At 38.2% G+C, this 14,735-nt stretch overlaps 1 protein-coding gene across 3 annotated transcripts in view; it reads left to right on the forward strand.

The window, feature by feature from the left end:
- DPYD (dihydropyrimidine dehydrogenase) overlaps positions 1-14,735 on the forward strand; it is a 343,524-nt gene that overhangs the window by 85,842 nt on the left and 242,947 nt on the right. For all 3 annotated transcript variants that reach the window (XM_066192389.1, XM_066192391.1, XM_066192390.1), the window contains one exon: positions 8,257-8,344. In XM_066192389.1, coding sequence (XP_066048486.1) covers positions 8,257-8,344 — 88 coding nt within the window. The remainder of the gene's footprint in view (positions 1-8,256; positions 8,345-14,735) is intronic.

Consider the following 14,735-nt stretch of genomic DNA (forward strand, 5'->3'; position numbering starts at 1 on the left):
GAGGAAGAATGAGGATGCTGAAGTGCTGGGAACTCACTTCTGCAAGATTTACATGAGGCTGGCTTAAAAAATTGCTTAAGTGTTTTCATTATAAGCACTTGAATGGTCTGACTGGGTCCCACTGGGGCCTACATATATTAAAATAGAGCACAGTTAAGCAGTCTCATAATGAATTGGAGTGTTCACTGTCTGGAAGGACTGAGCTTTATTTACTAAGGAAACTTTGCCTTTCTTTCCAAGTTTTAAAACTTGGCAAAAGGTGATCAGCTGGGGTCGATGACTTACCTCCTCCATTGGAAGAAGCGTCTTTGTCTGGTTCACAGTGGGAAGGTGACTGACCTGTCAGTTTTCTCTGGAGTCCTAAACTGTAGTAGCAGCCAAAACTGATAATTCTTTTTTTGTTTCTGCAAATCTGAAAACAAGAGCAATTGGAACCTTTGAAGTTTTTATTTTTAATCTGAAATTCAATTATTTAATTTGTGCTTTTGCCTGCTTCCCGATTATGCCCAGTGTAGGGTCAAATGTTCAGGTGACACCAACAGCAAAGCTAAAACCCTCCTGGTCTTTTGCCCTCTTTTCTCCCTTTCTCCCACATTCTCAGTGTCTATTATTAGCATAATGAATTGGGAAATGGTGGGAATGCATTGTGTACAGAGAGCAGTGTAGCCTGACTTGTGAGTGGCAGGGTTCTAGATCAGCATTCAATCAGATCTGTGGTTAATTGCAGGGTGATGGAAAAGAGAGAGCTGGGGAACTTCTTGGTGCTCAGATCCTAGAAAGGGAAGCTTTAACTTACTGTGCTGTTACTGCCTTTCCCAAGACTAATTCTCCACAAAAGTTTGTTGTTTAAATCACTCTTCTGTAAATTGTGGTGGAATTGCTGACCTGCCTACAGACAGGTGCTGTTGTGAGGGAATCCATTTCTTCTGGGTTTGTAGTTTTTAATTGAGAACATTTTCTTAAATTTTCGATTAATGCATTTTAATTAGGCTGTATTGTATCATAGATTGTTTATATATGTTATTCTTAAATTTGATCTATGTTTTCAGTGCAAATAGATGGTAGATTTGTGTCCCCAATATTAATGATGTATTGAAGAGAGTGGCATTTGTAAGATGTGCATAAATGATGAAGGCATTTGGGGAGAAAAAGCATCTTTGACTAAACTTGTAAAGTGAATCATTCCTGAAGTGAACCCAGAGGAGTTTTGTTGACATTAAGATAAACAGACAACAGGTGTTTCATATTTTGGAAAGGTAATTTACACAGGACAAGTACCATGCCACATAAAACTAATTTCTTATCTCCTAAAAACCCTAGAAAGGATATTTGATAGAAGTCAAAATATCTGTAACACTTCTGGGAGAATAGTCCAGGTGAAAAGATTATTGTGTACAGGACAAGCCATAATAAAAACTGTCAGTTCTGTCAACCTTTCTGTCTACGGTCTATAGAGGATTGAAAGGATATTGAACATCATGTACCAGCTGTCTCTTATGTGAAAGGGATCACTGTTGTGGTGAACATAAATGTACCCGTTTAAAAAGCTCCAGAAGGTGAGGTGTGGCTGGGCCACAAGTGGCTGATTTGGCAGGTAAGGTGCTGCTTTCAAGGACTTGAAGAGCACAGTGCAAGGTCTGAATAGGTGCTATCAGTGTTTTATCAACAAGTGGGTTTCTTGTGAGTCTTTTGCACTGCTGGAATAGTATGGGTACTATCAGGTGTATTACCATAAGCAGGAAACTATATGATGTTCCTATGATGTTGAGAAAATACTAATTAATATATGGTGTGAAATTTAATCAGTGTTAACAGAGAATTGAAGATTGACTTTTAAGTATTTGTTTTTGCAACTAAAAGTTTAAGATTTAAATATTTAAGATTTAAATTTTGTTGGTGACAATGAAACCTTTGACTAGACATAGTTTTTCTGGGACAATTTAATGACTTTTGAATGTTCATTAAGGCTGTTGAAAACACAGCAATTTCATAATGCTTACTATGAAACAAGAAAAAGGGGACCATGCTTAGAATTAACAGTGCTGTAATAGATGGTTGAACTTATTTTCACCATCAATATGAAAAAAGATTTGATTTCTAATATGTCAAAAGGATGATACAGTTTTTCTGATTTGACATCAGCTGATATACAGTTTTTCTGCTACAGTATTCTGTAAGCGGAACTGTCTATTTTTAATCCCTCTAATTTATATAACCGTTTTATTCAGCTGCATTATAAATTGGAGAAATACGAATAAAGTAATGATATACAAGTTATATAAATGAAGTGGGTGAAAGGCGGCAATCTTTTAGGTTATATTGCAAAATGATTGGTGAAAAATTCTGTGTCCCGGTAAAATGACAGGAGGAATTTGAGGAGAATATAACTTCCCATGAACTGAACAGGCTGCTCCCCACGGTGCTGTGCGCCCAGAGCCCAGCTGTGTTCCCACTGCTCAGCAAAGGGTTAAGAGGAAATCCCACCAACCTGCTCTTCCTCTGCTAGGCTCCATTTGAGTGCCTGATCACAGACCAAGACAGCACTGTCCATAGTATGCAGAAGATGTGGCATTAGGCAGTGACAGTTTTAGTGCAGAAATGGAGGTTTCTGAAGGGCTGGATGGTAGTTGACAACTCAGAAGGTGGTCTGTAAAGTGACTGGTGCACACTTTCCTGCACCATTGTCATAGATACCTGATGGCAGACAGTGGCTCCTTTTTGTTATGTTATCAGCTTTGTCCATTAAAATGAAGTTATGATGAAAGATGATAAAAAGTTACAGGACAGAGGTGTGGAAAAGTTTCAGATGAATGGGGAAGAAAGACTGCAGGAAGACAACCAAGCAGAAGTAAAGAGGAGAGGAGAGTTCCTGCACTCAAAGGGGATTCAGAAGTAGATGAGAAAAGAATTTTGGCTGTGTAGAGAGCCAAAGAAGAAAAGAGAAAGATGAGGCATTGATGAATAGAATGATTTGGAGCCTATGTCCATATGATTCACCACCTCTTAAGTGTCCAAAAATAACCTTGTCTGTAAGTGCCATTATTCTGCACTAGGGTAGGAGGTTTTTGTGTCTGAAGACCTACTTTCAACTCTGATCATTTCTTCTTTTTGACAAAAAGCACCTCCCTTACGTGTCCTGTAACTGCCAGCAGCCATGTCTGTCTCTAATCCTGTTGAGTGCCTCTATTTAAAATCTACTTCCTCTGGTCATGTGAACTTACTGACAGAGAAGTAGTGCCATTTTTTTATGGATCTATAGGAGGGTTGCAGGATTTGAGGTGACTGAAGAGGCAAAAGCGACAATGTGGGAGTCTTTCCTTCTTTCTTTAGAGATAAACTAGTATTGCCAGTTTACATGATACTGAATGTTTTGTTTCTTATGGCTCCTGTGCATTGCTAACAGGCTGGGCGTTTCTCACAAATAGAATTTTTCACGTCATTTTGAAGAATAACCTAAAAGACTGCTGCCTTTCACCCAGTATTACATATCCAGGACCAGGATATCTACTTGTCTGTATTGCTGTGTTTTGTAGAGCTTCTGGTGCCCTTTGTGTTCAGAGGTGTTTCTTGGCAATTAGGTTTGCTCTTCTGTAGTACAAAATTGTTTTCATAGTTGATTTTAATTTTTGTTGTCTTTGCCACACTTTACTTACACAACAAAGTTCTTGGCCTTATATGTGAGAATTCCTTTTTCTGTTTCTTGACTTTGAATGTTCCTGTAAGTATCATTTGTCTTTGGTATTCATCAAACCCATGTATCAACTGTTATGGTATTTCAACCTGGCAAAACCTCTCCTGGTTACATTATAATCCTTTTGTTCTATCCAGTGTGAAATGCAATGAACACAAAGACAAAAGCGTGTGGGATTTTTCTCTGTGAATGTTATTTTGGGTGTGTGTTTTTTTTGTTTGTTTATTTTTAATTAGAAAAATAATGGCAACAGGTTTTTTTCCTCCACAGCTGCCAACAGTAGGTTTTTACCAATGGCTTACCGTTTAAGTAAGGCATCCCTTACCTTTTTTGAATGAGTCTGTATATGTCCAAATCTCTGTTTAGGTTTGTCCTTGACCCTCTTTCAGTACAACAAGAAGCAAGAGCGAATGGGGAGAAGAAAGCCTAAATTCTACAGAATTAGCTCTAAATAGTTAAAGGATTGAACCTCAAAAGAAAAATCTATGTAATGCTCTTTACTTTTACCATCAGAGGCAAGGGGCATTCAACTTGGGATTTAGATTTATTTGGAAAAAATAGATTCATTTCTTCCTGACATGCATCTTTCTTATTTCAGTGCTTACTGTCCCCAGCTCAGTGTTTAGGGTGGTGCAAGAGACTTGGAACTAAGAAGAGCCTTTGATTGAGTCAAAGTTGGGTCTCCTGTTCAAACCAAGCTCTTATTTACTGGGTTCAATTAGCTCTACCATTATCTTAAAGTTAATTGACCAGAGCCTGAGGAAGTACATACAGAACTTCATCTGGGCTGTTTCTCTGAGCTGTGGATAAAGTTTTAGAAATTTCTACAAGTAGTAGAGCTGGAAGCCTTTTTTCAAACTGACTGTTTATATCCTGCAGAAACCTGCATAAATGAATTAGGATTCAATTTGCTTGGAAACCTCTGCCAACAGTAACCATAATAAAGGTTATTTGGTCTGTTTTGTGATACATGAAGATTTGATGGGTTATCAGCTACAATTTGTTGAGGAATATTACTCTGGATTATGTGTTTCACCCCGGCCTTTCAGCATTCATGTGATTGTGCTTCAGGTGAGGTTATTGCCAGTTATACAGACAATTGTTGACTGCATTTTTAGGTTACAATACAAATAAATTGTCCTTCTTTGTTTAGAAGCAAAAGTGTGTTAAGAGCTGGCCTATACCTGGTAATGGAACTGTTGGTCAGATATTTTAACTTTGAAATAAAATATTGGGTAATATTTCAACAATTGTGCAACAAAAACTATTCACTGAAAATTAGTCTTGGCTATGGCTTCCTTTTATCTTCTGCAGTGCAAAGACTGTGGTGTTGCCTTTTATATGGAAATTAATATGCATGTGAAGTGAATGTGGTGTCTTTTAAGATTCAAAACAGCCTATATAATTCTAAAGGAGGTGCTGTTCCATGAACAATGGGAGAAAAATTGATTGTGTAGGGTGTTTTCTGATAGTTGGTAGGATTTTTCCTATATTTTTACTAGGAAATGCTGAGATATATATTCTCAGATTAGCACAGATCTGCATGTAGTCCAAAATGTTGGTTGTTTGGGTTTATTTTAGTAGTGAGCATGCACCTCTTCATTTAATTTGCTGGGATCTAATGGGTGAATTAGAAACTTTTAATCTAAATTTCTAATTTGTTTACAATATTTTGAACCAAAACCATAGTAATAAAATACCCTTATAAAATGAAAGGTGGGATTTCTCAGGGTGGGAGGACAGTTGAAGAAGAAGAAAGGAAGTATAATACTTAATGTTTCTCCATTGGGGCATATGCCTGTGGAACTAAAGCTCATGGTAATTGTTGGTGTATTCCCTTAAGCAGGGTATTTTGGCTGTGATTTTTGAAAGGATCAATCACTTGCAGCAATTTATATAATAACTTTCTGGTTCGTAACTCTACTACTTTATTTATTCTTTTTGCCTGATTTGAACGTGATACCTTTGCTCCTTTGTACAGTAAATGCACTCTATAATATCTATGATGGTATGGTCAAAGGATAATTTATTATCAGATAGAAAAATAGGTCAACACTAATGTCACTTGGTGATCAACCCCCCAAGTTTAATAAAACACCTCACCAGCATGCATTCAGCACAGTGCTTGATGTTTTATTAGGACTACAGTACCTTACAGTACCTAGCTATAGCAGGAGTGTAATTACTGAGCTGTCATGGTGATAAGTGGGATTAATGGCAGCCTGGTGCACTTTAGTCTGCAGAGTGCCTGGAAGATGGTATTATTATAAGAGGAAGTCTGGACTGGCATATTCATGGCACCCTCCCCTCCTCCCCAAAGCTCATATTCAAGTTTGCATTACCTGCCCCTCCCAGTAGCTGACATTTTCAACAGCTGTTATTTGTGAAGCAGCTCAAAAATCAAAAGAGAATTTGGTAAAGATGCTTGCTAGTCTGAACGAGTAATCTGTACGCCGCTTATCCTGCCAAGTGCCGTGCAGTTATGACATGAGATTGTTCTATATATAATCCACAGAATGTATTTTATGTTCAGTGTGCTTCTTCTGATTTTGAATACAGGACTGTTGTATTTTAAAGAAAATCACACTGAGGAAAGTGAAGAGTAAAAAGTCATAATGAAATCGATGTCTTTTTTAATTGCATGATTTTTGAGTTCTGTTATTTCCTTACTGCCTACACAGGCAAACTGCTCATCTGAGCCCTCATACTGGTGTTATTTTGCCTAGCGTATCTCCTTTTTCGCTTGCTTCTAGTACTAGAACTTTTCTTTCTTTCAAATAAGATAAATTCTTGTCTTCTTAGAATGCTAAAAGCATCCTTATGACTTCGGTGTTCTGGCCAGAACCTTTTGAGGTCCCCCTGTCCCATCTTTCCTTGTTAAAGCCTTTTTAACATGTGCCTGTCACAGGTAGTGCTGGGCAGTGTTATGTTCAGCTGCCACAGCTAAACCTGCCGATGCCTTTCTGACATCCCACCTAGCTGAACTAGTAACCCAGCGTGGTGTTGAACCCAGGTTTGGCTTCTGCGGGTTTCCCATCTTTTGCAGCCTGTGAGACCTGCTTACTTTAAGTATATACTCTGGGGCCTTTTTTCCCTGACTAATCTTGTGAGAACATGCAAACAGCCACTACCACATGTGCCTTCAAATTTTGCTGGCTCCATATCATCTGCAATACCCAGCTAGATGATAATTAATAATAAGATGAAGGGCTGATTAATCCTTTATTAACTAGCTTTCCCTTCTCTCGTATACCACCTTTAACTGAAAACAACAACAACAACAAAAAAACCAAACAAAAAAAACACAACAAAAAATGTGTGTGATTGACAAAGTCAGAACAGTGTTTTGCTGCAGGTATTCCAGTCATTTATTTCCTTTTAAAGTGCTTTTCATTTCTTTGTGTATAGTCCACTAGCCTCTTGTTGCTTTTCTGTGTTTTAAAATACTCTGTCCCAGCCAGTTCCACAATGTTGTTACCTAGCACTGAATAAAAATAATTAAGGTGGACTTGTGGAACTTATGTAAGTATCTGGGCTCAAATAATACATAAAAACCAAATTTTATTTCGTTTTCCATGGATTGTTAAACTCACAATTTGCATTGATTCTGAATGTTACTAAAGCAGTATCAAAAGGGCTAATGAATTTTGAGACAAGTCGTGAGGCATTTGACCTATGATAATCGTTGGGCTATAAAACCAAGGCTGTGTACCAATACCTTTGTGCCTAATAGAGAACCATTTTACTCCTTCAGCTAACTTTTATCCTTTTTTTAGGTTTGCTTAATACAAGTTGTGTAGACTGTCCTGAAAACTTAATCCTTGATGGGACTGGTGCAAGCAACCAGATCATTACACCCCCATGTATCACTATGCAGAAACAGAAAATCAATCTTTATTACTTAGGTTGTTTTGTCACCTTATTAGTTAGGTTTTGTCATTAGAAATGACGGGAAGAAGGTCTTAGGGATTTTGGTTGGGAGTATGTATAAGACTACTGAATTGTTTTCAGAAGTCAGAGACAGGAAATTCATAGAAAAGTAACTTGAAAATTCATCAGCTAGTCTTACTCTTTGGACATACAGTAAAAAGTAATTCCTTCCTTTGTGTAAATACTGTTGCTTTTGTATGTCTGATTGTCCAACATTCTGCATTTAATCCATCATGAGCCTTCCAGAACTTAGATAATAAATTTAGGTTCACAGCACATATTTTTTCAAATAGAAAAATGAACTGGTCAGAAGTTTAACAATCATGGATTCTAGGGCAAAAATTACCTCTATGCAATTTGAGGTTTTCCTAATACTTCAACAGGTTTCTGTGTGCTTGTGAATGATACCCTCTGCCTTCCTATGTAAAGCACAGTCAACAAAACCTAACTGATCTGTGTTGATGACAGTCAGTAATGATCATGTAGTGCTTTGAGGTTTCAAATAGAAATTCTATGAAAGTGTTGTGCATTATTGCTTTATAACTTATCTTTTAGCATGCTAACTTGAAAACCTTATGCTATTGGCAGCACTTGTATTCCATGTCTCCTTGACACATTTTCTTTTCTTCCTGTAGATGCTTAAAGTGTGCAGATGCCCCCTGTCAGAAGAGTTGCCCAACTAATCTGGACATCAAGTCATTCATCACAAGTATTGCAAACAAGGTAAAGTCGGGCTTGCAGTTGTACATGGCACAAGATAAGAGCAGTTACTCACAATTTCGTGGGTGAGATTGCGTTTCAAGGCTTATCTTCAAAAGTCTTCAAAATAAAGTGTTTAGAACAGACATTTTGAAGTTTGAGTCAGCTAATTTTGATTTTTCTGTGCTAGTACACATAGTGTATAGTGCAGATCTATTTCTTCGTGTCACTTTTTCTATAAAGTTTTTGGTTTTGATGGTTTTCAAATAAAATGGTATTAAAAAACCTGAACATTATAATGTCATTATTTAACCTTTCTTCTACCTGAGGTATTATAGTTACAAACCTCTCCTTTCATTAAAGGTCTGGGAGGGGGTTCGTGATTTTCTATATTTTTTTAGAAGTGATTATAATTTAAAGTTCCTATGGGCAGAAATTTGGAATAAAGATGATAATCTCAAGGAATATTATCTTGTCCTTTATAGTAAGAGGCTCTGTTTAATTCAAGTGTTGTCACTCACTGGGACTGTTAATAACATACTGAAATAAATAATAATAACATAATAACATAATAACATAATAACATAATAACATACTGAAATAAACGGGTTCCCCTCTTTGGAGGTACCATACCTTTTCTTAATAGGCTACTATACAATGAGCATAATGAAATCTTAAAAACATTGTTCTAAATTGTGGTTTACAAATTAATTTTAATGTTCATAAATAGAAATAAATAAAGGTTATTGCAAAGTTGATGTGACAGGAATTTTTAGGCTGTCTGGGATAGCCTAGAGATGACTGGATACTGGTTGCCCCATACCTCTTAAAGCTTACTTCCCATTTTTGGAATGATCAGCTGCCATGTGACTTACATCTATATGAGCCCAACTAGACTCATAATCTACTGAGGATGCTATAAAGATTATCTGTCTGCTTTTTCTGCTCTAACATTTCTCACTGTTACATGCAGTTGAAAGGGCCAACACAGGTAACGCTGAGTGAAGTGGGTGGGCAACAGCAGCACTTCCATGGGCAGGTGAACAGCCGAATTGCTTTTACTAGACTGTGGTACAGAGAAGACACCAGTATATTCTGTACCTTAACAAGAAACATTAGGTTAAGAGGAGACATTAAAATGTGTGTATCAATTATCACGTAACTACATGTTGCTGTGGTTTGCAGTAATTGGCATTATGCTCAGTATATGCATATAGACTATTTTCATATATAATCTGTATCCTGTCACTGCTGCATTTATTTTCATGAATGCAGGCATCTGTTTGCAACCACAGTATAGTTTTTGGCATACTGCTGCTTCTTACCTCTTCAGGCATTGTGAAGCAGGCGAACTGAGCAGAGAAAGGTACAAGGCAGTAATGAAGCTGCTACTCTCTGTCTCATCTTCTTGTATCAGGAATAGTGTGGCCAGCAGGAGCAGGGATGTCATTCTTCCCCTGTACTGGGCCCTGGTGAGGCCACACCTTGAGTGCTGTGTCCAGCTCTGGGCCCTCAGTTTAGGAAGGATGTTGAGACACTTGAGCGCGTCCAGAGGAGGCAACGAGGCTGGTGAGGGGCTTGGAACACAAACCCTGTGAGGAATGACTGAGGGAGCTGGGGTTGTTTAGCCTGGAGAAGAGGAGACTCAGAGGTGACCTTATCACTCTCTACAACTCCCTGGAAGGTGGCTGTAGTCAGGTGGGGTTGGTCTCTTTTTCCAGCCAGCAACTGACGGAACAAGGGGACACAGTCTCAAGCCATGCCAAGGGAAATATAGGTTAGATACTAGGAAAAAGTTTTTTACAGAAAGGGTGATAACCTACTGGAATGGTCTGCCGAGGGAGTCACCAGGGTGAAGTCACCATCTCTGGATGCTTTTAAAAAAAGACTGGATATGGCACTCATTGCCATGGTTTAGTTGAGGTGTTAGGGCGTGGGTTGGACTCAATGGTCTTGAAGATCTCTTGCAACCTAATCATTCTGTGATCATTGTGCTGTAGTTTGTTTAGGAAACGTAAAGCAAATTTTGTGGAAGTATTTTACTAGGATGGTCTTTTCTTATGGAGGATTCATTGTGCTACTGCTTTGGGTTGAATAGGGTGATGTGTTGTTGAGGAAAGAAAAGGGGCCTAGTTACCAGAACATAAAGCTGGGAATAAGCAACCAAGGAAGATGGATTGAAGCCTGCAACAGAGCATGTCAGAAAATCAGCATCAGCATCCTGGTACAGTAAATTTGGTGGGTCTTTTAGACTCTGACAGCCTCCAAAATATGATGTCCCTTTGCAAACTGATGAAAAGGTTAAGTGGTTTTAAAGGCAGACTCATTTTGAATTCTGTGTTTCTATTACAGAGCAGAGACAATAAAGGTGGAGTGACTGCAGAGCTTTGAGAGTTGTGTTTTAGCAATGGAATAATATTAGTAAACTGCCTTGAGGGTTTGAAGTAAAGTCTGCCTTGCTCAAGCCAATGAATACATGCTTACTGATTCTTATAGGGCCAGATTTAACCTGTCAGATGGTCAGGTGGATCAACCCTGTAGAATCTGGGTTGTTTGATGATGACTTTTGAATCCTCCTGGAATCTGCAATGCATGGTAAGATGCTGGCTTTCCCCTGAGCAGGTGACCTGATCACTTGGTGTTTTATCAGAAAATCCTGCTACAGAAAAGAATTGCAGCTTACTACTATTCTCTCAGTTGATACAACTTCTTTTTTTTTTTTTTTTTTTTTTTTTTTTTTTTTTTTTTTTGTGCATAACCCAAAGTATCTTAGATTGTTGAAATGTAATCATAGGGTGTAGTTTTGGACCCTACCCCTACCTGTCTATATGTTCTGTATCTACTCTGAAACTTATGATAAAGGGTATAAAACAGCTTTGGTAACTGCTTTTACCTCATGTTTGTGTCTGGTTGTTGTGTGGGCAGCAGGAAACATTCACACACAGGAAGTTTGGAAAAGTTGGATATTTGGTTTCTGCAGTTCAGGTTGTTAGGATGGAAAATTGCATGCCTAAATCAGCACTGCTGTTAATTCAAATTTCAAGTGTGAGTTTACATACAGTCTTATGTTCTTGTTTCACTTCTTACCCTGTAAGAAGAAATCTTACATAGCATGATTGTGGAACAATTTTCTGCAACAGTCTAATGCTGACTATAAAACTAAACAGCCAGAAAACCAAACCAAAGAAACAAACCTCCCAAAATTAGAAGTTAGTAAAATCTGCAGGGAGGATATGCTTAGCAAGTAGCTGAATTCATGGGCTGGGAAACAAGGCTAGAGAGTCCTGCATTCCCATGGCAGGGGGTTTGGAACTAGATGATCTTCGAGATCCCCTTCCAACCCAAACCGTTCTATAATTCTGTATTTTTAGCCTCTGTGGCTATGCCTCCTGTAGTTTGTGTCCCAAGAAACTTAAGGAAACTAACAGTGCATGGAGGGAACCCAGCCTTGACTTGATGGCTGCTGTCTGCTGGGTTGAATTTTCATTTTGATGTACCAGTTCCTGATGCCTTTGCTATAAAATATCTCTTGTAACAAATTCTGTTATTCAGAAAATAACGGGAAATTCTTCTGGTTTACTTTATTAATGGAATCTTTTTGTAGTTATAGGTATGTACTGCTGTTTTTGCAGTACTGCATTTTGAAACTTCTTGCTTTCTGTCAAAGGTACAAGGTGGAAGTTGAGAGGGGGTTACCAAAAGTTGAAATGATTCACCTGAAGTCATGACCTGGCAGAATCTCTGTGAGAGCCCGCTACCAGGCTGCTCCTGTGGTATCCTCTGCTCTGTTTCATTCCACTGCTGTGGTGGTACCTGCACCATATGCTTTTAGAGCAAGACAAGAATGGTGTGCCTTTGAATACTAAGACATATAATTTTGATAGTTTTTAATGGAACCAGCAAGTAGTTTTTTACTTTGTTATGCATTTCGTTAAACTTCTATTGAAATAATAAGTTCGATATTATCATTCAGCAGTCTGAATATTCAGCTTGATGAAAATTTCTTTATTATTGTTGCTGAAGTTCTTGCTTAAGAGGGTCAAGGATATTTTGCATGTTATTGAAAATTGTTTTAAATATGATACATTTGTTATTGCTGCTTTCATCTTATAAATAAACTTCCATTTTTAATCCAAAAGCTTATAAATATGTATGGTAGCTTCTAGAAGAAATAAATAGGTGAAACATAGAACATACAGGTGTTTGAGGTCAGTAGATTCAGGGAATTGGGGTGCATTTTCTAGACTTACTGAAGTCCATGTCCTCCTGAATCTCTCATCACCCACTTCAGAAACTTGCTTCAGCTGGTTGCCCTTCTACTCGTTTAGAGAAGATTGTGTTCAATAAATTCCCTGTCCTTATCCTTGTGTAAGCAGAATTGCATGCAGGTATTTATTTAAACATGATTCATTATTAATATGGACTATTTAGACAGCAGTAAACTGAAAATGTATTACTTTGTCAGGTATTAAAAAGCTCTACTCTATGCGGTTTGTTTTGTTGGGAAATGGCTATTGCAATCATAAAGGGTCAGGGATTCTTGTTCTCTTAAGCCTGAGGCTTTTTAGATATTTACAGGCCATGCACAATGTAGCTGTTCTGGCTGTTCTGCCATTAGACCTGAGCTCTGGAGTAGAAGAGGGACAAGGGAGGAGGGTGTTCCTGGGTTGAGAGGGTAATTGAATTGCCAGACTCAATGAGCCTTGAGCCTCTTTGAGAGAAAGGATGTCACTTATGCTGTATTGTGTTAGCTGCTGTGACTCAGTAGAGTTTAGGCCACAACTTCTATTCTATTTTTCCATATAAACTGGATTACAGCTCCACTTTATAAAGGTCCAATCTATTCCATTGTGTCTTCCCAGTTTGTGTTTCTCAGTTCATAAAGACCGCTTGCAATTGTGTCTCTCAGAGATCAGACTTCAAATTCACCAGGTACACGTTGCTATTTTTGTTTCTAAACATCAGAAGATGGCAAACAACTATTCTGACTTCCAGCTGTCTTTAAATACCACCACATTGCAAAACCTGTATTCCTTTATAATGAACAAATGCCTTCTTAGTTGTTTATTTCTTTAAAAAAAAAAAATACGCTAAAAAAAGTCCAAACGTTCAGCTGCTGCAGGAGAAGCTTTGCCCCCCAGCCCTGAAGTAGCACCAGGAATGATTTTTAGGATTGTATGCCCTCCTTTCCATGTGTTGATGTATCAAAGCAAGAAGGAATTCGTAAAATGGACCTTTAGCACTTGTCCTTTAGGACTGGCACAAACAAATGTTTTACAGCAGCAGAAAAGCCTACCATTTCCTGGAAGCATCTCTCAGCCTGAACACTTGTAGGGTGTGCAGCGTTTCTTCTGTTCAGCTGAATTGTGCCAGAGAAGCGGCCCTTTAGAAAGCAGCAGCTCCTCACATGCTTTACCTTTGAACTGCTCAGTGAGAGAGTCTTGGAGCTTTTTATTATCAGACGCCTTTATGGTTTGAGTAGTACATTGAAAAACAACTGTTGGTGCACACAAGGATAACAACTTTTGTTACACAGCACAGGCATAAGGAGTGAGTGACTCAGCCTTTATAGTCTCAGTCTGTAATTAAGAACTGGTGCTACAGAGGTATCTTTTGTGTTATCTGTACTTGTAGAACTCACTTTGTCACTGTAGCCCTCTGTGACTAGCTATCACATTTTTATTTCAAGCGGTGCATTATTACAATGATTCCTGACATTGACTCTACAGTTTTTTCTGTCTTCAGAAAGACCATCTTCTCCCATATTCCTTAATAATAAAGATAAGCTGGTTTGCACTGACACATCAACTCTTTTTAACCGACTATATGGAGGCCAGCATTAAAAAAAAGAACAACAGAAGAGCCCAGTGCCCCGCCCCCAACAATCCCCAAACCAAATAAAAACCCCACATTGGAAAACAAACTCTAAAACAACCCAATCCCCAAAAATCAGCATAGCCATGCTGTCCTCTGGATAAAAGGTAAAAGGTTGTCCCTGGGCTGTGCAGAGCACTGGGAGGGAAATGGAGGAGGGAGAAATTAATGAACAGTACAGAGAAGGAACAGTACAGAGAAACTTGTGAAATATGGAGGTAAGTTTTAGGATTTCAGAGGAATCTTTAGGTTTAAATGAAACCATTGAAAAATTGTGTAGGATTTTCAAGAGTGAAATTCTGTTTTTTCAAATGAGAAATCAGAGAAGGAACAAACTGGAAGATAGATATGGATACCAAGGGATAAGGGTGGATCTGAAGTTTGGGAGATTGAGGGAGTAAAGGAAAATGTGTTTGTGTTAATACACTAGAAATAAGAAAAATGAAGAGTGTGTAGAGAGAGGAAACCAACATACAAAAAGTTGTGGAATTGCTAAGAGAAAATAAATGAAGAGAGGATTGCCACAGAGAAAGGGTGTTGA

The sequence above is a fragment of the Chamaea fasciata genome, unplaced genomic scaffold (genome assembly GCF_029207755.1).
Source record: "Chamaea fasciata isolate MVZ Bird 193981 ecotype frontalis unplaced genomic scaffold, bChaFas1.0.hap1 SCAF_10, whole genome shotgun sequence".
In the NCBI taxonomy this organism is placed as follows: Eukaryota; Metazoa; Chordata; class Aves; order Passeriformes; family Sylviidae; genus Chamaea; species Chamaea fasciata.